General features: G+C 37.8%; 4 protein-coding genes across 5 annotated transcripts; 2 read left to right on the top strand and 2 right to left on the bottom strand.

Moving 5' to 3' along the window:
- The first annotated feature begins 624 nt into the window (after positions 1–624).
- LOC122646894 lies at positions 625–27,675 on the top strand. Of its 2 annotated transcripts, XM_043840531.1 has the most exons (7): positions 625–818; positions 2,316–2,371; positions 2,540–2,618; positions 2,713–2,851; positions 5,843–5,956; positions 7,827–8,035; positions 27,660–27,675. In XM_043840531.1, the coding sequence occupies exons 1-6, from the start codon at positions 649–651 to the stop codon at positions 8,016–8,018; spliced, it is 750 nt and encodes a 249-aa protein (XP_043696466.1). In that variant the 5' UTR covers positions 625–648; the 3' UTR covers positions 8,019–8,035; positions 27,660–27,675. The 2 variants fall into 2 exon arrangements, with proteins under 2 accessions (XP_043696466.1, XP_043696465.1); XM_043840530.1 differs by lacking the exon at positions 27,660–27,675 and having other exon boundaries at positions 7,827–8,197.
- On the top strand, positions 14,219–15,760 carry LOC122645370 (WUSCHEL-related homeobox 1-like). The gene is made up of 4 exons (XM_043838680.1): positions 14,219–14,375; positions 14,458–14,778; positions 14,930–14,997; positions 15,326–15,760. Exons 1-4 carry the CDS (start codon positions 14,219–14,221, stop codon positions 15,710–15,712), a joined length of 933 nt encoding a protein of 310 aa, XP_043694615.1. The 3' UTR covers positions 15,713–15,760.
- LOC122645369 (MADS-box transcription factor PHERES 1-like) lies at positions 21,775–22,704 on the bottom strand. The gene has a single exon (XM_043838679.1). The coding sequence runs from the start codon at positions 22,702–22,704 to the stop codon at positions 21,775–21,777; it is 930 nt and encodes a 309-aa protein (XP_043694614.1).
- Positions 26,405–27,349, bottom strand: LOC122645368 (agamous-like MADS-box protein AGL82). The gene has a single exon (XM_043838678.1). It carries the CDS (start codon positions 27,347–27,349, stop codon positions 26,405–26,407), a length of 945 nt encoding a protein of 314 aa, XP_043694613.1.

The raw sequence follows: 27,675 nt of genomic DNA, 5'->3' as shown, positions 1-27,675 counted from the left end.
AGATATAGATCGTGTCAGTTTTCTTGATTTTGATTGACTACAAGAGGTTATTGATTTAGAGAATAAGGATGGCCAATGGTGGGGTGCTGAGACAGATTTACCTAAACAGGTTCAACCCAGAAAACTTAGGGGTAACCTCAAAACGTGTTTGGATGGGGCACCGTTGGGAAGGAGTGACTGCTGTCAAGTTGACTGTTAATAGTGAAAGGCTCAAAAGAGCTTCGGTTTAGGCGGTGACTGACGTTTAATGAAAAGTATGATCCTTGATAGACTGAAACTTGAAAATATTATTTGTGTAACCTCATGCAACTATAATTCTCAAAAATCTGTGTGTGGCTAAAAAGACAATAGATTCATATGATATTCCATATATATGTATTTTTTGGCTTCCACCCAACATGCTGTAAGAAATTTGAGTTTCTTGCGACCAGAAAAGAAAAGAATAATTTTTTAAAGTTTCTTTTACCGTTCAAAATTATACATTATTTCGGCTTTTAATTTTAGTAAATCTGATTTTGTTTTCCTAGCTCTCATTTTAATGGTCCTGCTGTTTTTTTTTTTGGCACAATAATATCAGCAGTACACACTCTTGTTGTTTGTGTACTTCTTTCAATGACATCTGGTGGCCACCAAATGAAGGGATAAATTATGAATCCTCAGAGTGCAATAAATTCTTCTAGCGCCCTTGAGGGGGTTCATGGAGTGCATCTGGCATCTCGTTCACCATTTGTAGCAGAAGAGATTCCTCAACATGGGGAATTGAATCAGTCCATCTCTGAAGGTTCAGCTTTTGGAGCTAATCAGACACTATTAATGCAGTGAGTTCTAAGAAACTTTTTAACCTATCTAGTGCAAAGTATCAGCTTATACTTATAAGTCTTATCTATTCTGTATTGTTTATGAATTTTGCATTGCTTCAGAAGCTAATTTAGTCACTCTTAGAATTCTGAAATTTAGAACTGTTATTTTTCCTTCACATTTTACCTCATGTAGAAGAATATAAGTAAATTATGTAGATTTTGGTTCGGAATAATGGTGGCAGACACAAAGTGTCTGGTGCACTAAATGCAGCAAACCTGAAACACCTACTTCCGTTCAGTCCACATAGCATGTGATGCCGCTCAAAATGAAAAGGCATAATAAGATGGAAGATGGAGAAGAATTGTATGGCAAATGAGGAACCAAGTAGAGGATAAAAAGGGTCAGAGAGGACCACTTAACTCAAGGGTCAAAGAGGACTGCTTAACTCTGGGCCTCTTGGGTACTCACTCAAGTGTGGGACTCTTTCACCACTATAGGATCTCAAACTCACAATGGGGTTTACAAAGCACAACCAAAGGTAAAAGGTAGAAATCAAATTACTAACTCTTTTCAAAACAAGTTACAAATATAGAAATAGGGGAGGAGGGAGAGAGAGATGTTGGGATGGGGGACTTAAGGAGGGAGACGTTGAGGGATATTGGGAAAGTAAAAAAAAGAGTTGTTGAGAGGGAAGGGAAGAGAGACGTTATGAAGGTGCTGAGAATTGGATTAGGTGATAGATATGAAATTATATAAATGATATGTAAGGATCCAAAGGTTCTCTAGGTGAGCACCCACTGGGAGAAATCTCTTGGCTGCTATTTCTGCCATGTAGGGGTTCATTTTGCCAGTCCAACTATTGGAAAGATTGAGCACCCCTTGAGTTGTCTACCTGTCAGAATTTTGGACCTATTTCAACCGTATGGCCTGCCATCTAGTGGATTTTCTCTCATGTATTTTCAGAAGTTAAAGCAGTGGGGCCTTGGAGGGCTGATGTGCTTATTCAATATTAGATAGATAGAGGACCATGTGGTTTGTCCATCTATCAGGTTTTGAAGCCAAAATCATGTGAGCCACTGCGTATTAAATCATTGCCCCTAGAATCATCTGCCATCTGAATCTTGATCAATATTGACTTGTTGATTATGTTAGATGGTGTGATGCTTTTAAGCTGAAACATTCAATTGATTCAATGGTGATTATTGGCTACAACCATAAAATTTGAGTGCCAACTAAGCTGCCACTTGACAGAAAACACACACACACACACACAAACAAAGACTTCTCTACAAGTTGCTCACCTTGTGGAGCCACACCCTATAAATAATGGTTGCAAGCAAGAGAGATGTAAGATAAAATTAAGATCTAACTGAATACACATATTAAGACAAGCGAATATAAGATAACACTAAACATGGCCAAATTTCATTATATGGAATACCATTTTATGTAGTTTGGAAGTCTTTCGGAATACAAATTAAAACAGCTCATTTATTCTGTGCATCTTTTTCCAGACGCATTTGGCAGCAGAGGCCACCATGCCTGAGGCCTATCCGCTGTAATATTCAAGGTACTCCTAAGACAGCTTACTTTGTTTGGTATTTACCATATTGTGATCCTAAAGCACTATCAGTCCAACTGTCCTACTGCTATCTGTCGTTGCATTAATTCTCGAACATTCCATAGATGTCTATTTCTATTTGCTTATCTATTTCTTTTAAAATTTTGCATGTTTTAGGTGATCACAACCTGATAGAGACAATTGCTAATGTGCTCACTTCACTTCCTTTTATTATCCTTGGAATCCATACCCCAAGGCAAGAATACAAGATCTCCTTGTTACTTAGATATTGACTTCAAAACCTTGCATTAAATCATTGTGTCCGATAACTGTGTTTACTAAGGTTTCAGGAAGAATTTGAGTAGTAAACTATATGCTAATTCGTTAATTGGAGTTGGAGTTGCTTCAAGTTTGTACCATTCTTCAAGAGGAGAACTGAGGAAGTATCTAAGATGGGTCGATTATACAATGATAGCCACTGCAACAGTTGTAAGTTAGAGTTGATTTTAAGAATTGTTTGGGAACAGGATTTGTAGTTTATAAAAGATTGTGATAAGATCTTATTATGAAATATCAAGCTTCAATTAAGCTGAATAAATTTTAGCATGTTATATTGCTATGTGAATAATTTAACTTATGCAGTTAAACCGAAAAACATCTTTTCTTTAATTTGACTTGGCAATGCCAGCATTATAAATGTTTCTGACGTATTTTGCCATTTACCTGATTCTACCATTCAACTTTGAATGCCTACCACTTGGTTGAAGCTCATGCTTCAACGCTTAAAACAAAATAGATGCATAATGCTTAGGAGGACGACCATGAATGAATGCATTTTAGTGGAAATATGTGGCTTGCAGAACAAAAATGTGAAATCAATTGTGAAATTTGTACAACTTTACGGTTCAATCTGGATATCATGCAGAACTAAAGTGGCATTACCTGTACAAATTTAGTTGTTTATGTTATTTAAATTAATCATGGTCACCACGTTTAATCGTGAAATATGTTGGTGCATTCACCTTTTTGAACGTAGGGTTAGTTTCTTTTACTACATTTTAGTGTGTGAAGATTTGTCTCTCCTACAATAACTATGAAATTCTTAAAAGGCTAGTGGTGTTGATTCCCTGCCAATTGTTCCATCGTGTTTTATTTTTTACGGGGTTGGGTGCAGATTGAAGTAGATAAATAAAATTTCATCAAAGTGATCCATCCCTTGTCCATTGCCTTTGAAGTGGGAATATTTTGAAGGACCCTGATTTTGGTCCATATTTGTGCATATTTATAGGTCAAGTAATAAAATGTCTAAATAATGAGAACAAGAAAAAGATTCTCTCTAGATCAGTAAAGGAAATGACTAGTCAAGGTTGACTCAAACAACTAAAGCAGCCGTACATGTAAAATGCTCCCGCTGATTTACAAAGACAAAACATAAAACCCCAAAATAAAATATCAAGATAACAGCAGTAGCATAAGCTTCTTATTTATTCTTTTATCTTTTTCTGTTTCTGCTTTTTTTTTAAGATCAAAATTTGTGGACTTTTTTTTTAAAACTCATATTCTCTATTTTTTCCCCCTTCCACCTTACATTTTATCTTCATTCTTTCAATTTTGTTCCTACATGGGGACAAAGGGCTGAAGATTACAGTATAGTTTCTGTGACAAATAGCAAGAACCTTCTGAATAGATGTAGGGGATGAAACTTCAGCTATTAAAAAGGTGAAAATGAGATGAGAATAGAAAAGTACTTCTTATGTTAGTAGTGCTATTTATCCTCGGATCTGAATGCGAACAAGTCAATGCATAACATAAGCAGGGATCATCTTGCAGAACATGAGAAGCGCAATTGATCTAGCTGAGTATTTGAAATTTCTCATGTGTGGCTTAATGCTGATGAGTGTCTATGTTGTAACTTTCTTTATTTATTAGATTCTAATGCTGGATTAATTATTAAAGTATAACAATAGTAAGGGAAAATGGCCACTTTATGGCCCTGATGAGATAATCTTATCTTGGCTGTCCTCTTTTAAGCCATGTGGAAGGTTCCTTTAGTCAAACAGACTATTGGATGGGAAGCACCCTCCTTTAATTACCCACAAGTTTTGGACTTGTCTTTGCTTTATGACCATTATGTGATGGCATTTGTCCTCGTCTTTTCCAAAGTTGAGCTAAAGTTGACCTAAAGTTTCCAATGTTGAATTTTCGACCAATTTCAGAGCTTTAGATCTCCATTAAAATCAGATTAGGCTGACGCTTATTAGACTGATTGATGGTGATGTGGACAACATGTCCATGAACTTTGAGAACAGACCTACCCGTTGCTAGATATTTGGTGTTTCAAGGTAAGCTTATCTTTTGGCCATCAAGGAAACCTCTGCAGTTAGATTAAGCAAAAATTGTTCTTCATTGAAAGTTCATGTATTATTATTTGAGTTTCTTCATTAGTAGGTTTGTATAGTTAAATTGCGAAACTAATTGCAACACGGGTTCTTTTTTATTTGATCTTTTGATTCTTAGGTCTAGTGTAAGACTCATGAATTGTTTTTATGTCCTTTTAGATTAGGATTTAGTTAAGTGGTTTCCTGCACACTGTAATACATTCATTAAGTAATGATTACTTTATTAAATATATTAGAGAGTTCTTAGCAAGCAATAGTGAACGAAGATGAACTTTCTTCTCTGTCTTGTGTGTGAGGTACTGGAACTCTTTGTTGCCTTGTAAGTTTAGTGCTGTTTAAAATATATGTTTGAGGAGAACCAATGCATTTCTGGTAAATGGAGAATATATAGTCTCATACATCCAATTGAAATCCAGTCTACATAAACCATTACCGATGGTGGTACTTACATGCTATTTAAGCTATTTTATATATCAGGAGAATGGATCTGATTTTTTACAAATTAGCATTCCATATTTAATGTTATGAATGATCAGAAAATGATCTTGCAGGGAAGGCATCAGTCCCTTGCTGAAGTTGATGCCATATCATCCATAAATGTGCCTACCAGAAGTAATTATCTGACGATGACTAATAATATTTCAGATTTTTTATGTCCTTGTCTGCTGGTTGATGCATAATGTAGTTGCTCAGTGCATACAGTTGCATCTTATGAAGAGTAGTAGCTGAGACTTCCTTGACTTCCTGGGCTGGGCCTATTTCCTCTTACTTTCATTTACTTTCATTTCTCTTTTCGCACTTCTCATCTCTTGTGGCTTCATTTCGTCTTTTTTCTTGCTTTGTTTTGCAACTGCAAGGATCCATGTAGCTGACCCCATTTAGATGGGATAAGGCTTAGTTTGTTGTTGTTGTTACATGAAGAGTAGTACCTCATTCGTTTCCTAAGTTTCATTACTCTTCCCTGATAGATTATTAACCTGCTTGTTTTTTTATTGCCCATACTTATGTGTTTTCCACTGGAAGATTAAGATCCTTTTATGATGATTAATTAAACTCTTTTTAATTATTTTTTTTTCTGCAGTGTCTTTCAAGTGCACTAAGGAATGAGAATCCTAAGTTGTTGACTGCAGCTTCTGCTGTATTTTTACCTTTCCAGCCTTTAATGGTTTCAGTTGTTCACACTGGGTTAATGGAGGTAATCAGCTGTTTACCCTTCTCTGCAATGTTAACCCCCCGACCCCCAAATCATTACAGAATTTGAATTTGAATTTGGGATTCGTTTTACACAGTGTTGATATATATTTCAGTGTTGATTCATAAAGTCATCTGTGAATGGTTACACGGTATTTTTATCCTAGCTGCATTACAGGTCCCCTTGTCGAAAATTTGCAATTGTTTTTGCCTTCACCCCCTAATAATTTTCCCTGTAAAATGGCTTAATTATTTGATTTTTACGGATCTAAATTTTATCTCTCATTGTTAGATGGGGCAAATAACATGTACATTATAAATATCTCATTTTTTTTTAACTTTTTTTTTGGTGACAGTATGCACTAGTGTCATAGCTGATGCATCTTGTGAGGTGGCATACAGTTTTAGACAGTGAGCTTATGTTCATCTAGTGCCTTCAACTCCTTTAAAATGTATGGTAATCTGGTGCAAATGGTGGGTTAGAATTTCATAGAGTTCTTATGTGGGGACTGTGTTATTGACTGTGATGAACTCCATTGAGCATTTCTCCAAGTCTGTTTACTCGATGTTCTCCTAAGTTCTGGTGTCCTCTTTCTCTTGTTCTTATTTTCTCCATACAACATGTCTGATCTCGTAATGTACACATGCCTGGCCAGTTGATGTTTTTCTATCCTTTAACTCATCAGCAGGTTGAGAAATCTTTGTCATATACCCATTCTGTTGGCATCTGGGTGTTTGGATGAACCTTTATTCTCTAATTAGGGTAGCAATCATCGTCTCGTGCTTACTGGTAACTATGAAATGATCCACTCTATATGTTTTCGATCTAATTCCATGGACTGGTCTTCAAGGGACAAATGAAATTTCATCTTACATAACATGCACTAGGAAAAATTAAAGGAATCAAGTACTATTGCTCCAGATTTATGACTTCTCAGATTCCTCTATGAAATGTGATTTTTTAATATGTTTTGCAGTTATTCAGATCTGTTTCCTTGTTGCTGATGTCCCTGGAGTGTTTTTGTTTGTGCTTTTTCTAGAAATTCGAGCAATGTGTGTAATTTGAAGTTTTTTTCTCTGTTAGACCAGTGAATTTTATATCGTTTTCATGCAACCTACATTGATATCTACCTACCAGTATGCACACCTTTAGCTGGAAGCTTTGTCATCCCTTGTTCCTTTCCTGTAGTCCGTGAAGCCCAATCTCACTAGCCCTTCCTTTTGTTTTGTATGCTCTTGTGATGCTGCTACATGGATTTTTATTCTTGGTTTCTGTTTTTTCTGGTCTGGCGCACTATTATAGTGCCATTATTATAACCCCAGTCTGAGGTGAGTTGACCCCTCTTGTGGGCACTTTTATCATCTGCTTTCTTCTCAGTTTGTAACTGAGTTTTTGGCAATGACTGGAGCGATTCAAAAAACCGACTGATGAGAGGAGGCTGTTCACAGGTACATTAGGAAAGGGATTTCTCAGTCATAATCGATGTGGGATGAACACTCCCCCTTTATGTGTTGGTGGGTTGGAACCACCACCGTACACGTGGATGGAAAATGGAAGGGAGGCAGGATGTAACCTGCTCTGATACCATGTAAATCTCCATCTCAAAAGACCGATTTGGTGAGAGGAGGATGTTCACAGGCATATTAGGAAAGGGATTTGTCACTCACAATCGATGTGGGATTAACAATTGTGAGTTGCAAAACTGCCCTGTCACACCTGAGATCAATCCACATGGGTGATGCTTTTAATTTCTTGCCATAGTTACTGTAGTAATCCTCTGAAAATATATGTAGGCACAATGCCGTTTCGACACCTTCAGGGCTCATTCTGTTTTTTCACCAGGATGAATTTATCTTTTTATTTGTTCTTCCAGGTAGCATTTGCGGAAAGAGCATTGAAGGAACCAGATCTGAGAATGGCCCACAACCTGCATAAAATATCATCTCTTTTGAGTGGGGTTCTTTTTGTTGCTGATGATGTTTTTCCCAGCACACCATACCTTCATGCTGCTTGGCATCTTGCTGCAGCTGTTGGTGTTGGGACATGTAATAAACTTCTTGAATGATATTTGATCTAGACCTTCAGTTAAAAAAAGGTTACCTCATATATTCCCTGAGGTGATAGTAACGATCCTGTAATTCACCAAATTTGTATAAATCCCAATTTTTTCAGGAAACTTGTCTTGTAAAAAGTTACAAAATTTTGAATCTATTTCTATCCTATTAATCTTGTAGATCACCTAAAATTTTAAGCATTAGTTACAGGATGGCTACTAATGTGGTTTCTGCAGGTGAGACCCTAGTGCTTCTTTGTGTCATAAGAGTTGAAGAAGATGATTTTCCATTCTTGACCAGGTGATTGAACCAGTTGACCATTCTTCACATCCTTCTAATTTCAATGGTGCTTTCACTCCAAAAACTGAGAGAGAGTCATTTGAGGTGGTTTGGCCATGTTCAACAGAGGCCTTCAGGTGCCCCAGTCAGAAGGAGCGACATGATCACAATTGAAGGATCCGAAAGAACGAGGGGCAGACCTAAGATAACATTAGGAGAAGTGGTTAAGACAGACATGCTTAGCTTAGGTCTTATTCTTTGTATGACCGCAAATAGAGTTGATTGGAGATCAAAGATCCATGCGGTGGGCCCCATTTAGTTGATCTTTGTTGTTGTGATGTTGTTTTTTGTATTCACACCTCTGAGACCTAAAGCAGATATGTTGGGTAGTTAAGAAGCGATAAGTAGCTCAGAAGGGTTGATGCCCTAGATTTTATGTCGATGTTGTTTGTTCCTCCCCTCCCCCTTCCCTTTATTTCTTTTATGTTATTCTATCAACACCCTTTTAGCTGTGTCCATCTTATTCCCCACCCCAATTACTTCGTATTTTTAATCTATTGCATCTTATTAGATCCAAGTAGCCGACCTCATTAAGTTGAGATATGGCTTGGGTGGTGGTGTTGTTTCACTCCAAAAAATACACCGAAGGTTACACATATTCTGTTCCAAATTTATTAAAAAAACACAAAAACGAACGTTGCAGTACAGACCCAATTGAAGAACACAAATAATCTATTGAACCCATGCTTCCAATCTTGGAAAGTTGTGTGTTTTAAGATAAAATGGTTTTGGAAAAATGATTTCCTTTAATCAGTTACATTGACTTGAGATGGAAACATCTGGAGTTGCTGCTCTTGTATTTAATAGAGCATAGTAATTGCTCTTCACTTCTCATTATTGTCGTTTATTCTCACATAAAGAGAATTCTCTTTTGCTGGCTTTAATCAGTTGCGTGGCCTCGTGAGCAAACGTGGCTTATGGCTGAATTTGGTGTTTACCACTAACATAGAGAAGACAGATACAGATGAGGGGAAAAAGAAGGCCTCCCAATTTTTCTTGGTTGAGATCATTTGCTGCCTCTTTGTACTGTAACCCAACTGTATTTAATTTTAATCATCAAAATGTAAAAATTTGAAGGAGTGTTTGCAACATTACATATAGGGAAAAGGAAATATACATTGTCAGTGCGCACTTCCCCCGCGCAATCTCTCTCCTCTTTTCTCATTGAATATGTGGTCATGCGGATCCTTCTTCTCTATCCTCATTAAATATATCATTTCTCTACTATTATCGGTTTGCCTTGTAAGATGTCAATATAAACGAGCAATGTGTATATACCTCTCCCTTACATATAAATTAGTAATCAGCTCTGTCTAGTGCTACCTCGAAGAAACAAGGTAGATGTCTTTTGGGTACTTAATATCATTCATTTATGATAAAAGGTTTTATGCATGGCCACGTAACCATTGGATGGGGGGAGAGAGGAGATGTACAATTACCCTCACCCCTTTGTACGGCACGACTGTGTACATACACAGGTGTGTCGCAATTGATTTTGGCTGTGGATTAATGATGTGGCAGCTTCCAACCTTATGGATAGATAGGGCTCATGGATTAAATACATGTCAAATTTTGTGGTCAAACTCAATCATAATCCCAATTAATATTCAATTGATCCAATGTACTTTGGATGGCTCACAATTTTGGCTCTTACCTTTGACTTTTAACCATACTTTGACATATTTTCTCTTTATATACATAAAATTTGGATTGAGATACAATTTCATAGATAGATAGGGGATGGTAATACCTACTTGTTCACTAAATTTGAGGACAAGTTAGGGTGTCACATTGCAAATATCAATTGGAACATAATGTTAAGCTTGACAACACATTTGTGATGCTACAATCTACCTATAAAATCAATCGGGTAAATTATAGTGAAGTACCCAATGTTTAAGAAACTATGTTTGGGATACCTCATGTTTGAAATATTATGACTGGAATTATTTATTAACAAATTCTATTTAAGACTGAAAATATTTCCAACTTCATCTATGACTAATGCCCCCCCCCCCTCCCCAACTACTCTCACCTACGCCCCACGGCCCCCACCCCCATTTATGCAAACCCTCCACCCTCAACATCTCTCTCTTTCTCTCTCCCCACTCCAAGGGGAACCAAGGGTAGCGGGCATGAGGTTGGGGTGGGCACAAGAGGGGGACGAGGGTGAGAAGAGGGGAGTTACAGGGGTGGGATGGGGTTGAGGCAAACGGGGATAGGGAGGGATGAGGGAGAGGGAGCAAAGGGCAGGGGTGGGCATAGGGAAGGAAAGAGTTGCAGAGCAGGGATGTGGTGGGTCTGGGGTTGGGGCAGGGAAGAGGGTGCGAGGGTGTGGATTGCTAGAGGGGCATCGGGAAGGGGATGGGAGGGGATAACAAGAGACGGGGAGGGAGAGGGAGAGCCAGAGGGAAGGGGGAGACATTACATATCGGTGGTAGATCATGGGTGTTATATCAACAATGTAAACAATATAATAAATTGTATTTCATTTCATCTGAGAGTAATATAAGATTCTATTACAATCCACTAGTTTGTAGAATTTTTATCACCTGCGGTTCCCTGCTTGGTATGGTTCCCTAGTGCCTCTAATAAAAGGAGATAGACCCCACCTGAGCAGTGTGTTCGGTCAGGAGGTGGAATGTTTATTTCAGCCCCCCCTATGAGAGGAACTGTACAACCGTACCGATCAGCAAACCTCAGGGGATAAAGGTCCCTAGTTTGTAGATCATTTTTCCTTCTTTTAATTTTGTCATGTTGTCTGTCTCTCTACTAACCCCCCCCCCCCCATGGAAATGACCCCCCTACCCTCCCCATCCCATCCTCTCAAGCTGGGCATAGCTGCTAGCACCAAAAAAACCAGCAGCATGTCCAACCCTCTCCCTTAACAATGATACCATAACTTTCTATAGCTGGAAAATATTCCTAATACATTTTTCTTTTACTTTCGAATCCATGTGTAATGTGTACAATATTTTCCATTTTAACGAACAAACAGACTTTCTGAGACCCAATAGTACTAAATCTGTTCATTATATTAAATAGGAAAATTATTGGGGGCGGTCCAGTGCCCATCGTGCGGCTGGGCACTGCCCATGTGTGCATAATGGGCCCCACCGTGCATACATGGGTGGTGCCCAGCCGCACGATGGGCATTGGATGCCCCCAGTACTGGGGGTGATAAGAATCGTATTAAATATGGTGGGTTTGGTGTGGGGGACGACCCCTTAGTCCCTAAAATCCTCCATACACCTTTTTTGGTAAACAGCTAAAATCATCCCATATATATACAACAAGAATGATTTGATGAGAAATGGATAAATCACAGAGCGGGGTTGGTTCATGTTGATTTTAACTGGAATTTGAATCATTCTAATATAATTTGACATTGAGGCTCTGCACATACTTTAAAATCATTAAAATCCAGGCAAAGTGGGGCTCTCCTTTTATGACATTAATCAATGCTGTACAATCTAGAATGATAATATCATGATGATGACGATGATCATCATCATCAACATCATGGGTATGGAATGTATGGATATGGACACTGTATGGACCATGGCCAATGCAGTAGAAGAGAAGGAAAGATTCCAAGCATTTTCCTGTGCTACTTCTGGATTTTTGTTTTGGGGTTCAAATGCAAGCAGAAACAATAAATAGAAGGGTAAATTACATGTCACCCCCTCATATACAAACAAAATTTAGATCACCCCCTAATTTTTGAAAAAACTCAATTTACCCTCTCTACAGTAATGATGTTAGTTTGCTGTTAGTTATTGGTGTGAACCGAAAATATCAACCGGCTTGAATCGAAAATATCAAAACCGACCGATTGAGCTCTTTATCAAGTCGGTATTGGTTTTGATTTTTGGACACCATTAAGGGATTGAAAGTAATCGCTACAACTGATTTAATGGACCTAAATAAGAAAACATCGATAAAAAAACATCTAAAAATCAAAACCAAATTGAAAATAAAATATAAGAGGCCAGGAAGAAAACTGATAAGGGACCAAAACTGACAATTTTATTTTTGATAGTTAAAAATATTCATAGCAAAAGTTTTCATGCATGACCATGCATGTACACGATAATGATGTCAAATTGACATTTAATCTGAGATGACATAAAAACCCCTACATCCTTTATTTGATGGAGTTGATGGAAGAATCTCATGTATACAACTACCTTTCCCAATTTTCTTTAATTAAGAAGAAGATTACATTCTGTAGTAAATATATTGGTCAGCGTCATTTTTTAAGAGGACTTCAAGATCATTAGGGAAATTTAAAGGATAAAAAATAATTTCATCCATCCCTAATTGGAAGGAAATCATATAATCCACTGATTGGTTCAACTCCCATCACACGTGCTAAAATTGCTTCCATTGTAGTCTATCAACCAGATGCACAATTGCACTCTTCAAGTGCCACACCACCCAAGAACTTCGAGCTCTTCCTTTCAAATTGTCAATATTACGTTTTGAATTAGATCTAATAGAAATTCGGGAAAAAGCTATGCACAATGTCAGCTCAAGAATGAAATTACGCACTCTTTATATATCACAATTTCATGTGAGGGGGTGTCATATGTCATAAAAGTTCATCCCTCTATTTTTCAGATTCCAAATGGAGTTCCTCATGGCCTCATTTGCTTAAAACTGCACTCGGGTAATGTAGGGAACTCTTTCTTTAGAAATTCTCTGTCCACACATAACACCAATCGAAATTTCATATTCAGTACAAAGTTGTCTTTTCCACCACCATTATATATATACAAAAATAGGCACACCAGCCTTATGCCAAACCAATCCTCCATATGATGCCCTATCTTGATTATGCACCCGTCACAATGTAGAACCACCATATCAAGAGATTGGGGAAATTAGTAGCAAAATTTTGGGTTAAATCGACAATATCGACAGTGATTTTGATTTCATGGACCAATCAATCATCAGTCCAAAATCAAACCGAACAATTATATATTAAACCCCCCTCCCCCCAAAAAAAAAGAAAAAATCAAACCAAACCGACCATTTAACACCTTTACATTATTTGATTAGGGGGATGATGTTTTAGTTTTATCTCATTCTTTTACATATGCTTCCTTTGCTTTAGTTTCTCGTTCTGTTGTACATGAGGTCCATCTTTTAGCTAAAGGCGTTTCTATTTTTTTCTGTCTTGATTCCGGTGGCTTTCTCCCCACACCCCCCCCCCACCCCCACCATTTCCTTACCTCTTGTAGTCCTTTAGTCTGAGATTTACCACGCCATAGTGACCCCTAATAAAATTGCTCTCTTACTTAAAAAACAAATTAGGAAGGCAAAGAAGCAGCAATCCGTGGATACATGGAGAGAGAGAGAGAGAGAGAGAGAGAGGGGCAGTTTGGATTAAGAAGAAGGATGAAAGGCACCAGTCAAGGGGGGGCAATAAATGAGGGGGTAAGGGTTGAGGAGGCTGATTATAAACCTCATAATCGTCACGTCGCTATTATTCGCACCTCCCGATAACTCCCAGAATTCCACGCTTCCATCTTGCCTGTGCTTTTCTTTTCTCCCTTACCCTTTTCTTTGTCTGCCCTTTACCCCCCTCCCTCTCTCTCTCTTCTAACTCTTTATTATTCTCTCCATTCTCTAAGTATCTCTCCTATCTCTCCTTCCTTCTATATAACCCAGTCAACCTCTTCTCCTTTCCTTCACTTTCTTCTTTTTAAATCACAATCCATCTCCCTATCCTTCTCCCTCTCCTTGTTCCTTCTCCATGTCTGCAACTCTAGACACCTTCTCTCCCTAATTGTTTCATTCCCTCCGCATCTCAACTACCCTCTTTTTCAGTCAACTACACTGAACCCATTACAACACTCACACTACAATGTGGATGATGGGTTGCACTGATGGTAGTAATGGATTCAACATGTCTGACTCCTTAAACGGCAGGAGACTTCGTCCTCTCATGCCAAGGCCTTCTTCTAATACTACTCATCCATGCCTTAATCATATCCATGGCTCTGATCTCTTACCATATTTAGGTAATTTTTTTTCCCATTTTTTTTTTCTCAACCTGGGTTCTTGATTCTTGATTATGTTTCTAATAATAAAATTGTGTTGTAGCATCCATTACAGAGCAAAGCAAGCGAGAGTTAATAACACAACCTGCGGTTAGCACACGATGGAACCCCACACCTGAGCAGTTAAGGGCCTTAGAGGAGTTGTATCGACGTGGTACTCGCACACCCACAGCTGAGCAAATCCAGCAAATCACTGCACAGCTTCGTCGATTTGGTAAAATTGAAGGCAAGAATGTATTCTACTGGTTTCAAAATCATAAGGCTAGAGAACGACAGAAACGTCGTCGTCGTTTGGAATCTGCCTCTGCTATTGATCAGCAACAAGAACAACACGACATTGAAAGCTTGGAAAAGAAAGATTCAGGTACTCATAAATGTTATAATCTCCCCAAAAAAAATTCTTACTAGGGTTTCGCTTATACCCTAATTCCCTCTGAGGGTTTGCTTGGTTTGTTTAATTTGTGCTTTGATGCAAACCTTAATGGGTATTTTTTGTTTTTTCTCTTCTTGTGCAGGATCAGGCTTTGAAGTAGAACAGAACAGGAACTGGGTTCTCCCTACAAACTGCAGTACATTTGCAGAGGTCTTCTATACATCTCCATTGTCAAACACTTTTAGCTAAGAAAAAACATCTAAAAGCAATGATTAGAAGTAATTATACTTTATATGAGAGCTAATGTAAAGACTGACTAAAGTTCATAAGGAGGCTTATATGAAATCATGAAAAGGAAGGAACACATAAGAGTAACAAAAGCTTTGTATGTTGGGAAACTAAAAGGGCTTAAAAGCTGCACTCCTTCCTTTCTGTCGGGCCTGTTGTTATGAAACTGAGCAGTTGCTTTGGGCTTTTGTGCCTTGTGTTAATTCACTCTTCCTTCTTTACTTCTTTATTTATTTTTCTTCTTTTCCAGGAATCTGTTTCAATGCAAAGAGCAGCCGTAGCAGAAAGTAGAGCAGATGTATGGATTCAGTTTGAGGAGGGAGAATTACAGCAGAGGCCAAGCTCTGCAGAAACCCATGCCACGTGGCAGATGATGCATTTATCTTGTTCTCCTCCTCCTACCCATCTCACAAACACCATAACCAGATCTTATACAGAACCAATAACAACAATAAACCCACATCTCATAACCAAAGAGAGTCTTCAGGAAGACAATGAGGAATGTGGAGATTCTAACACGCTTCAGCTCTTCCCTTGTGGTGATGATGCAAAGAAGGAGACCAAGCTGAGTATTCAATCAATGAATAGAGACTTCACTCCATACCAGTTTTTTGAGTTCCTTCCTATGAAGAACTGAAGGAGAATAACTGAGTAGCTTACCCATTTGTCATAATGTATGTGAGAATTAAGATGTTTAGATTTTGTTGTTATTGGAAACTTTTACTGTTCTTGTTGTGAATTGCAGAGGTTGGTGGATGTTAGGTATTTAGTGAGGTGGGTATGAAGAAGGTTTCCTTAAACTGTACTTCCACTATGTTGCTTAAAATCAATGAAGAGCTTCATGAAAGTAAATATTACAGGTTTCAATGTTGAAACTTGACAGGTCTACCTATCTATCTCTTATGCCCCTATTATAGTAGTTTCAGAGAGAGTGGTGATGGAGACTTTGGGTTCATCAATTGAGGTATTTGAATGTGAAATATGAATCAGAAGTGAAAGAGTTTGATCGATGGTGAAATAACTTATAATTTGGGTTGAAGACATATGTTGCATTCCTTTACATATATGGAAAACAGATGTTTTTAAAATTGACATTCCTCTTATGGAGAGGTTATTCTAAGGGGACAATGAACAAACTTGGGAAACTGATAATAATTGCACAATAAACATAATAAACCTAAGAAAAGAAACTAAAACAAGACATTCTTATAAAATATAGGAACAAAGCTCAATCAATATATGGTAGTTTTCATGAAGTGTAAATTCTGCTTGGAAGCTCTAAATGAAATTAATTTTAAAGGTCTTTTAACATCATAAAGGAATTAACTCTTATATTTATTCACTTTGAGCATTCAAGTCTGGATTCAGGGAGAGATGTCAGAGTGCATAGAAAACATCAACACCAAATCATATAAGAGAAGGATAAAAGAAGAATATTAGGGATTAACAAATAAAAAAATCTTCAACTTCTATTTCTAGTTCCAACTGGAAGCCTACCACTAGGTTTGTTCTGTCCTTTTTTATATATTATTTGTGAACCAGAACAAAACTACACGCTTAATCAGTGATGATCAGTAGTAGTTCAAACCTTAATGGGAAAATCCCGTGGTAGCCATAGTTGGTGTAAAGGAAATTCTAAACTTTTTTTTTTTTTTTTGGCCCTTTAGTATTTGGGATTTTCTAAGTGACACTTGTCAAGGTGTCAAATAATTTATAACCTTACATTTTTGCCCTTTTAGTACACCCAAAAATTTTCAACCAAGGTAAATGTTGTCATTTCACATGTACACTAAAAATATATACATGGCCACGACTCTTTTGATAATGAAATAATGTTGTCGCTTTCAAATTATTTTTGAAATATACTTTTTAATATTTTTAATTTAAAGAACCTTTGAGTATAAGGCAAAGAGACAACTAAAATGAGTCAAGTTTTAAGTACACATATAGAGGTAAGCCCTGCCTTTCACATGTTTACTCCCATTAGTATTAGATAATTTTTTTAACGGGGTAAAACCCTACCCTTTCACATAGTGTACCCAAAAAGTGGGTAAAGCAATGACAACTCTTATGAATGATATAATGCTAAGTCACTTTCAAATTATTTTTAAAATATTTTTTTACTTTCTATTAAAAAAAGTTTGTAGGATAAGACAAAAGGAATATGTTAAGGGTAGCATCCACCTCGAATTCAATGCTAATTGGATGGTATTGGGTTGTGTGGAAGCATTTTAAGGTCAATTTTGATTCTAAAATCCATGATAAGCTACAATAAAGTTGTTTGAAGTGGCATGACCATGTTCAACGGAGGCCTTTAGATGCTCCAGTATGGAGGAGTGATTTGATTCAAATTGAATGAGCTAAAAGTGACAAGGGCAATACATGTACTGCTTAGACTTTGTATCAAGTATGACCTCAAATAAAACTAGCTAATTGGTGGTTAAAGATATCCATGTAGACGACCCCATTTAGTTAAGATAGATTGAGTTGTTGTTGTTTAAGGCCAATTTTGGTCTTGCTGATGGACTAGCTTCTCTAACTGATTGTTTGTACTTTGTATAGTAAACTGCTTTTTCTCTATTCAAGAATCCACATTATATGGTTCCTCTACTAAAGATATTAAGATGGTAGCTAGATTGGTGAAGTCTCATGCAAACAAATCTCTGCAGTCTTCTTTGTTTTCTTTTTCTTCCCCTATTTTATAGAGTGATCATGGATAATTCTCAAAATTATTTCAATCGACAAAGTTTTCCACCACCTATAGAGGATGGTTCACCCACCATCCTAGGGTTCACAAACCCCTCCTAGGATTTTAATATGTTCTAAAATGCTCTCCCGATGCCCATTCCCACCCTCTCCTGCCCCTAGATGAATGGGATCCCATTCTCCGTGGGTGGAGGGAAACTCAGTCAACTCGATCCTTATTTCAATAGTTAAAATAGTTAGGATAAGAGCTTGGATAACCTAACTAGTAAAAATTTAGTCCACCAAGTACATAACAATCACTTTAATTAATGGGAACATGTGTGTTTTGAATCATGGAAAATAGATTTCACAAGACATCATGACTTCAGATAAGAAGGTACCAAAATCAACCTAATCAACTTTAGTGTGTGGTAGATGAAGATATTTATCATCATAAGCACCAAGTACCCTTATGTCAACCTTCAACCAAGTCTAAAGTTTAAATTCTAGAGGTTTGACATAAAGAATTTACTTTTCTTGACTACAATTCCCATGCATAACTTGTCTGTGTATGTAATTCAAAAGAATTTATTATCAAATCAAATGCTGAGATCATTCACCAAGATTCACTTAAAATGCAGCTTTTGGTTCTTGAAAAAATCACCAATGAGAAAGAAGAAAAAGAAATAGTGTAGAGGGAAGAGGGGAATTAAGAGAAATACTGATGGGTATTGCCTTTGTTAGGGTTTGGTGGTTGGGATGGATCAAAGGTTGAGTCTTTGTTAAGGCTGAGTGGTACTACTACTACTACTACTACTGGAAGAAGATGTTTGAGGGAGCTGAGCTGATGTTGTTGTCTTATTAGGACAGAAGAGTGGAGCTGAGGAGCCGACGAAACAAGCCCGACCAACCTTTTTCCGCAGCAATTAATGCTGGACACTGAAACACCAAGATCTCATAAGATTACGGTCGGTTCTTGGCAATCTGAACCACCCAATTCTCATCTTCTCTAGATCTGTTTCTGTTTCAATTCCCACCATTTTTTCTTTCTTCAACTTCTCTCTTTCCTTTTTTTGCCTTCTGTCCTCTTAATAATAAAATCAGACATTTTGAGACTTGAGACTTTGAGAGAGAAAAGGTAACAAAGAGACCACCACTCTCTTGAAGTTTCAGATGACTTTCTAGTGACAATTTGACACCCACAAAGAAGAATCTTGGAAAGGACTATGTACTATATATTTCCCTACAAGGGATAGTCCATCAGCTTTAGAGATCGGACGGTTCATGTTGTCCTGATGACCCATGTCTTCTTCTTAATAAAATCTAGGTGCAGTTAGCCAGCAAACTATGCCACATAATTTCCCAGAAAGATGACATTTTTTTGGGTTGGGATGACTTCAGCCTATATGCATGCCTAGGGTAAGCCTGGAATAAAATCACAAACCCGGAATCCGATCTTTAGGGATGTTTTTTACTAATGTCGCATAAACGCGTGTATGTATCATGTTACAAATCAATAGAAGCATGATTTTTAGTGACATTTATGAAATGTCTCTAAAGATTTTAGTAGGGATTGTGAAATGCCTCTAAACCGTTCCTCTATCGCTGATTTTAGGGTTGAAAGGAGAGGGAAGAAATGGAGGTGGAGAGATTTGTTTCCTTTCCCTAGAAAATGAGAAAAAGAGAACATAGAGATTTGGTGGATTTACATAGAGAGTATCATCAAACTTGGGGAGAGAGAGAGAGAGAGAGTCAATTTTTACGCGATGGATAAGTTTTCCAGCAAGGTCTGAATGTGTTTGTAGAGGCAAATCCCTTCCCCCTTCCATCCATTATCACAATTGGGCTGTGTTTCTTTCTAAAATTGATGAATTAATGATTATTTTATGCAAAAATGTTTCTTGTTCGAAGGTGTAGCCTTTGCTAGCACCTCTCTCTCTCTCTCTCTCTCTCTCTTTCTTAAAATGACCTCTCTATTCCCTATTTATTGAACTAATAGGAGACGTTGATTGGCTCTCATCTGCCGGCATAAGTTTCACTAACAAGCAAAAAACATGAATTTTTGTCCTCTCAAATCCGATGCACCATACCACTTGAGAGTAGATTTTATCCTCTCAAGTGTGGTGCACTATCCGATGCACAGTCAACTGCACTGGGCAAGTGCACCGGAATTAAGAGGAAAAACACCTTCTCTATTTTATTCATAGTTTAAACTAGTTGAACATATATATGCTCATGACGATTATAAGCACAGAATAAGTAAAACTAATTTCTGTCCAAGAAATAGAAAGAGATCTTAACCTATTTCGTAATTTTTATTTAAACCTATATCGATATATATATATTTTCCAAAAATAAGGCTTAAAATGATACCCAATACCCACATAAAATGTTCTCTGCGCTGGAGGTGCAAACTGTGCCCAGACATATGGGGTGGGGCAAAATGACCACTCTACCCTTCTGAATGACAGACCCATGTGTCTAGACATAGGCTACGCTACGAAACAGAGAACATCAGCCTATAAAGATAAGTAGAAATCAAATCATACATTTTTCCCCAAGCTGGGTAGGCATGAAATGCTTGCTTCCTTCCAGAGGCTTGAATGATAGACCCATGTGTTTGGACGTAGGTTGCGTTGCCGCATAGGAATTTATTTATTTTTTTTTTCAATAAAGACAGACAACATCAACCCATAAAAATAAGATAAAAATAAGTAGAAATCAAATCAAACACTTTTCCCCAAGCTGGATAGGCATGAAATGCTTGCTTGGTTCCAGAGGGATCGGTCGGTTCTTATTGACATTGATGTGTCATTCCAAAATTCATCCTGCAGCATGTAGTTGCAAATACCTTGGAGGTCTGGGTTATGGCTAGAGGTCATAGCCATGGCCCATGTGAGCCATCCAATCAGATCACGTTTTGACACATCCTAGTTTCAAATACATTATCATTGTTATCACACCCCCCTCCCCAAACCCAAAAAAAACCCAAAGATGAGCCTTGTCTTTGATATTAGGGTTGCCTCATTTGGGAGTTTTAACAGAAGCGGTCCCACATGAATAAAAAAGAATAAAATATAAGAGAATGAGGAATGTGATTTGGCTGGAGGGAGAAGGGATTTGACAGAGGAAGGAGAACTGGAGAAGGGTCAGGAGGGTCTGCAACAAAAATTGACAACACCTAAACGTAGTTAGACAGGGCCCACAGTCCCAGCCTGATATCATGAGGTCATCATGATGTCCCCCCCACCCTTAGAGTGTCTTATCTTTCAATTCCTTAGTCCTCCTTACCCTCCAGCTTCTCAAATTCCTTTCACATTTCCTTGTCATGAACAACCCTCATTGGACCAGTATAAAGCATGTTTCACAGATAACCAAAACAAACCCTCACATGGTTGGAGAGACTTAGAAGCACAGTGCCTCCTGTATAGGCTGTATTTCCTCTTACTTGGAAGCCCTAATCTCTATCCACTTAACTCAAGACTTCAGATATGGCTTTGTGGCCTTTTACCAAAAAAATATATTTTGATATGGTTTTGTGGGGGTAGTAGGAGGTCAATTATTATATATCTTATTCTATTCCAGTGCAAGCATGTGTTTAGTTGTCTTTTTTCATATCTGATTACATCACTTATTGTAGGGATTTCCTTTAATTTTTTGCAGAGTAAAAGAAGCATAATTAAAAAAATTAAATAATGGGGCGTTGTTCTCTGTGTCGCAGTGCAAACTGCGCCCATGCACATGGGGGTGGGCACAATGTTCACCCTATCTCTTGAGTGGCAGGCCCATGTGCTTGGGCACAGCCTACGCTGCAGCACAGAGAACATTCTCCTTTAAATAATAATAACCATATATTCTTCAATCAAATCATAAATAATATCCATATGGGTATTTGCATTAAACTCATCTGACCATTAATCATCTCCAAAAAAAAAGACATAATAAAAGACAAATTTGGAATAGTTAAAGCTGTAGAAATTAAATATATAAACTAAAAATCTACTTCCAAAGAACCTATGGCTGATGATGATCCAGAACCTGGTGATAATCCTGCAAATCAGAAAACTCATTGATCTGATGCATCGATGGTGCAAAATAGGGATGCATCATTGGCTGCATGTTTGGAGAGATGTAGCAAGGCACCGGCCCTCCTTCTGTATTATTGAGCATGATGGCCTTCTCATTACAAGTTGGCAACATGGGATTGTAATAGATCTGACTAGACATCGAAGGTACATGATAAGGCATAATGCTATTAGATGCACCATAGCAGTTGGTCACGAAATCCATACCGTTGATCAGATGGCCATAATCGATGGACAAACGGTGGTGATGTTGCATCTGCATGTGTATGTCATCCATTGTACTGGTATTAGAAAAATCCACATAAGGAGGAGGAAGAAGCGGAGGATTTTGATTCATTGGTGGGACAGAGTATCCTATCAATCCTATGACATCATCTAAGGGGTTGTGGTTTATTTCATTGAGATCAATCATCAACTTCACAAGTTCAAGCTTCGAATCCAACGATGCAACGAGGGTCATGAGTTGATCCTTAGAGAAATTGTTGATACGGTCGTCCCATGTAGGATACTTATCTTTGTCTTTCCATTGGCGCAACTCGGCCAATTTGAAACGAACCTTCTTAGTTTGGTCTTCCAATAAATCAGGGATGTCTACATGTCGCTTCCCCGGTCCAACTGTGCAGTTCTTTCTAAATTGATCAATGATGTTGAGGACATCTTCACGGTTCTCTAGCCAAGTCTCTGGTTCGACCACACGGTCACCTTGGTTGGGCCCTAAGATGATCAAGCATGCATCAACACCACAAAGCGTGGAGAACTCATAAGTCTTCTTCTTTAGACCCTTTTTTCTCTTCTGGAAAGTGGTGTTACGAGATCTTTCCGTTGCAATCAGTTCTAACTTCACTTTCGCACGACCCATCTTCACTCTCTTATTCACCTATTCATTCATCGAGTAGATAGTGTTAGGCTATGTTTGGAAGCCAAGAAAAGAAAAGGGGAAGGGAGATAAGGAAGGAGAAATCAAAAAGGGGAGAACATGGAGAAACTCGGCACTACCCAATAATTAAGGGTGTCAACCGATCGGTTTGGTTTGGGTTCAGGTCGATTTTTTTCGATTTCAATGTGACCTTTAGGGAAACTAAAACCAAACTAATAAGGACTGTTCGGTTTCAGTGCGGTTTGATTTTGTGTCGGTTTTGATTTATGATTGGTTTCATATCGGCTTCGGTTTATGATAATGGGTTTGGATAGTCAATTATCATTCTGATGAATAATAGAAACAAAAATTAACATTTTACAGTGTCCCAAAAACTATAATTCCAATTGGAACTTTCAATAAGCAGTAGGAAGATGTTTGATCATTGCAAAAATTTTAGAAATTGTTGCAAGATATAAATAGTAATCCAAAAGAAATAGGTAGGCAGAGACCATGGAATTCAAACAAGTATTACAAAACAAATACCACAAAAAAACATTTAATTCACAGTAGTTAACATTGCACAAAAGGACTCTTCTAATCAAAAAGTATTCTTCATATTTTAAAATATAAAATAGTTGTTCTACCTTGTATAGTAAAATGATTACTTGTATAAGCTCAGGAATGCAAATTAAATCAACCAAACAATTTATGAAAAGTAATTAAGAAATTCAATAATGCAGAAGCTTTTGAGAATCAATAGAGATAAGAGAAGTTATGGTAAAACAAGTTTAAAGGAATTACTTACTATAGTGATGTACTGAGACACACACACACTCACTCTTTCTCTCTCTCTCTCTCTCTCTATATATATAAGTTGGATTATATAGTTTCCTTATAAGAGAGAGATAAGTAAAGATAAATTCAATTAAGAAAGAAGTTAGAATATATGGCTTCCTAATAAGAGGAAGATATGCTTACCAAAAAAAATATATAAGAGGAAGATATGTGAGAGGGGGCGATTAGAAATAACATATATTATAGAGGGTATGTTGGTTCCTTGAAAGTAAAATTTTACGCCCTAACTAATGGAGCCTTAGTTTTTTTTTCTTTTTAATAAATATTATTTCATTTAGTTTGAACTTATAGAAAATGGGTTCTTGAAAATTTATTTCCAACAATATATGTTGCCCAACTCATCAATCCACGGGTAGATGTAATGGACCAAGATCCTCTGCAGTACCTCCGGGTGTGCATTTGCCACAGGATGTGCACCGCACACCCTGCGGTACTGTAGAGGATTTTTATCCAGAAGTTATCAACATAGCAGGAAAAGCATCCGCCTCCAAAAAAATACTCTTTTACATAAACAGAAATGGATTGACAATCCATGCCTAAGATAGGAATGATTTTTCATTCTTGTGGCAGATTTTTTATGGTGGAGAAAAATAATTGGATATATTTTTCATATCATCACTTATTCAAAGGTCAAATTTTAGAGAAGATTTGAATTTGAATTTGAATTCACTAGTATCATGATAAAGTTCTAAAAAAAATGCTTTCTCTAATTGGGATTTGTGTAGCATAGGAACATTTTACAAAATTCAGTGAAACCTTATATATTTTGGGTTAGGGGTGCAACAGGGTCGAGAGAAAACAGATCCTCTACGGCTCGCTGCCCCGTTCTACCTGTGCTGCATAGACACAGGTTCACGCGCAATGACCGTCTTACCCTTGTCCAAGTGGGGGTAAGGTGGTCATTACATGCGGCCTTGTGTCTACGCAACATAGGTCGGACGGGCAACTGCGCCGTAGAAGATCTGAATCCATCGAGATGAGATATAGCAGCCAAGGCGTGAACCTGTCAAGCTCAGTACGAGCCAGGCTTGGCCATATTTTTGTCATTTTTAAGTTAGTTTTTACACACGAGAAAAAATACTTTTTATCCCGGCCCTGGCTCAGCCCACCTTGACCCTTTTTGTCTTGAGTTTTTGTTTTATTCTTTTTATTTTTAAACAGGGAGAACATGAAGTTAGAGAGAGAGATATGTACATACCAGAGGAAGGCCGAGTTCTGTCAGGGCAGATGAGATCCTTCAATGGCGACTTAGTAAGTTACCAGCTATTGAGGTTGCCTTTTAAGGGTGATTTTGTTAGATCCATGAAAGGTCTCTCGAGAATTCTGTTATTCATAATCAGTTTGGCTCCCATGATTTGGTGTTCTTATGCACATGATATTGTCAGCTAGGGGTGCAAGTATGGCCCGGTGGGCTTAAATCTGCCAAAGCCCGCCTGAGCCTGACAGGGTTTGGTTGGGCTTTTCTTCCTGCAGAGTGGGCCAGGATTGCGATTCCTAGGTTTGGGCTAGGGCAAGGATGGGCTTGAGCTGAATTGAAGCCTGTATGAAAATTTATAATTTTTTTACATTTATATAACATAAAAATAAAAGTAAAGCCGCTTGGGAATTGGGATATCTAACTTTATTTATAGACATCTCATTCTTTATTCCTTCTCTAAAGTTTTAATTATGGGACTAATAAACACTTTTTTTTGTTCCAAAAAAGGAGGAAGAGTAGCGAATGTACTCATCTTTAGTCTCACATTGGGAATTTAAGAGAACAAAAAGGGAATGAGAGCCTATAAATAAGAGGGAGAAATGGCGGATAAACTCAATGTTGGTTGTTAACCCTAAGGAGATAGCTTAATTGGCAAGAACCTATCTATTCAAAAAAAAAAAAAAAAAAGTTGATTATTAGTGGACGAACAAAATGGTCTAATGATAAAATAGGGCCCCCAAAGCCCAACAGTGGTGCTTGGGTTGAGTATTGTGGAACTTGGGTTGGGCCTGGGTTTTGAAAAGCCCGGCCCTATTGTACCTTAATATTGTGGATGCACTAGCAAACACATCAAAAGTCCGGCAAACCTAGTAATGCTTTTTGTTCAATAAGAAGACACATGACCACCTACCTATACGTGTAGGGTTCATGAACGTACTGACATGTGTCATTTTGCTTTCATAAATATTATTTCATACACTCTTAATGCCCTTTTATGAAAACTTGGCAATGAAGCCTTCCTTGCCTACATGCATTTTTCCTATTAATGAAGAGAACTATATATATTTATAGGGAAAAAGATCTATACTTGGTGGTGTTTCCTACGCCTTCTCACATGGCACCATGAGATTACGCCTCTATCTACGAGGTAGATACTCAGACGTGCTCACCTATTGGCCCAAATGCTTGTGTAGAAACCATGCGACCAAGTAGAGATCTCTTACCCATATTTATATGTAGATTCATAAGTGATGGAATTGAATCACACTGGTACCCCAAATAAAGTGCTAGTGAGGGGTAGTGATAGGCCTAGAATAGAATTTTGGGCAAATAAGCTCCTATCATGTTGTCATATACTTAACCACCATTTTGCTCTTCTTAATCAAGAGCCTAACACAAACGAGAAGCCCAATTTAAATCATAAAAGTGAAAAACACAAAAAAATAGAACTAATAATGAAATCTTCTTCTCTTTTATCACAAATTATTATCATATGATACTTACATTAGTTCATCTAACCATTAATAATCTCCACTCCTAAGTTCTACCTCATAAAAGATAAAATAAAAGACAAGTTTGGGATACTCAAAGCTGTAGTAGCTAGACATATCTATAAATTAAAACATAGTGGAGATGTAACAGAAGAACCTATGACCGTTTATCATCCAGATCATGGTGATAATCCTGCAAATCAAAAAACTCATTGATCTGATGTAGTGGCGGTGCAAAATAGGGATGAGTGAAGTAGCAAGGCCTCACCGGTCCTCCTCCGGTATTGTTGATTACGGTCATCTCATCAACCGTTGGCAACATGGGATTGTAACAGATTTGATTAGACATCGGAGCTACGACAGTTGTAGGATGATAAGGAATAATGCTATTCGATGTACCATAGTAATTTCCCATGCAATCCATACCGTTGATCACAAGAGATTGATCCAAAGCACAATAGGGCTGGTGGTGAGGGTTCATGTGTATCTGCATGTCATCCATTGTACTCCTATTATAAGAATCCCTATAAGGAAGATGAGGAAGAGGAAGAGGAGGAGGAGGGTTTTGATTCATTGGTGGGACAGAGTATTCTATCAACCCTGTGACATCATCCAAGACATAGTGATTTCCTTCATTAAGATCAATCATAGCCTTCACAAATTCAATCTTTGAATCCAACGATGCAGCAAGGTGTTTGAGCTGGTCCACAGAGAGATTGTCTAGACGGTTGTCCCACGTAGGGTACTGAGTTTTGCTATTGTGTTGCCGCAACTCGATCAACTCTCTACGAAGCTTCTTAATTTGGTCTTCATAGAATTCAGGAATGCCTATGTGTCGATTCCCTCGTCCCTCTGTGGCTGTACAGTTCTTTCTAAACCGTTCGATGATGTTGAGAACATCTTCACGGTTCTCTGGCCAAGTCTCTGGTTCGATCAAACGATTACCTTGCTTAGGCCCAAAGATGATCAAGCAGGCATCAACATCACAAAGTGTGGAGAACTCATAGGTTTTCTTCTTTAAACCCTTCTTTCTTTTCTGGAAAGTGGTGTTGCGAGATCTTTCCTTTGCAATGAGTTCCAACTTCACTTTCGCACGACCCATCGATCTTCACCCTCTTTCTCTCCTGTTTAGTCATCAAATAGATAATGAAAATCTACATTTGATTCAAAATTTGTTAGGTACTGATACACCAACAGTTCCAGAGCTGATTAAAAAAACAAAAAAAGAGCAACTCATGCACAAGGCTCCTACTATCCTTATTTCGCAAGAGAGGTTGTTTCCAAGTTTTGAACCCGCATAAGTTGAAATAGCAAAACTTACAAAAAACATATTGATATTAATATATTTAACAACAACAACAATGACAACCTTATCCCATATACTAATACATTTAACATCTACATTGGGCAAAAAAAGACGAAGAACCA

This window comes from Telopea speciosissima, chromosome 11 (assembly GCF_018873765.1).
Source record: "Telopea speciosissima isolate NSW1024214 ecotype Mountain lineage chromosome 11, Tspe_v1, whole genome shotgun sequence".
Taxonomy (NCBI): Eukaryota; Viridiplantae; Streptophyta; class Magnoliopsida; order Proteales; family Proteaceae; genus Telopea; species Telopea speciosissima.
The sequence above is the reverse complement of the archived record's forward strand: the minus strand, read 5'-3'. Positions and strand labels throughout refer to the sequence as shown.

Coding starts and splice junctions, on each gene's coding strand:
- LOC122646894 (XM_043840531.1), top strand. CDS start 649: ATGAATCCTCAGAGTGCAATAAATTCTTCTAGCGCCCTTGAGGGGGTT. Junction 819..2,315: donor AATCAGACACTATTAATGCA/GTGAGTTCTAAG, acceptor ATCTTTTTCCAG/ACGCATTTGGCAGCAGAGGC. Junction 2,619..2,712: donor CTTGGAATCCATACCCCAAG/GCAAGAATACAA, acceptor CTAAGGTTTCAG/GAAGAATTTGAGTAGTAAAC.
- LOC122645370 (XM_043838680.1), top strand. CDS start 14,219: ATGTGGATGATGGGTTGCACTGATGGTAGTAATGGATTCAACATGTCT. Junction 14,376..14,457: donor TGATCTCTTACCATATTTAG/GTAATTTTTTTT, acceptor ATTGTGTTGTAG/CATCCATTACAGAGCAAAGC. Junction 14,998..15,325: donor ACTGCAGTACATTTGCAGAG/GTCTTCTATACA, acceptor CTTCTTTTCCAG/GAATCTGTTTCAATGCAAAG.
- LOC122645369 (XM_043838679.1), bottom strand. CDS start 22,704: ATGGGTCGTGCGAAAGTGAAGTTAGAACTGATTGCAACGGAAAGATCT.
- LOC122645368 (XM_043838678.1), bottom strand. CDS start 27,349: ATGGGTCGTGCGAAAGTGAAGTTGGAACTCATTGCAAAGGAAAGATCT.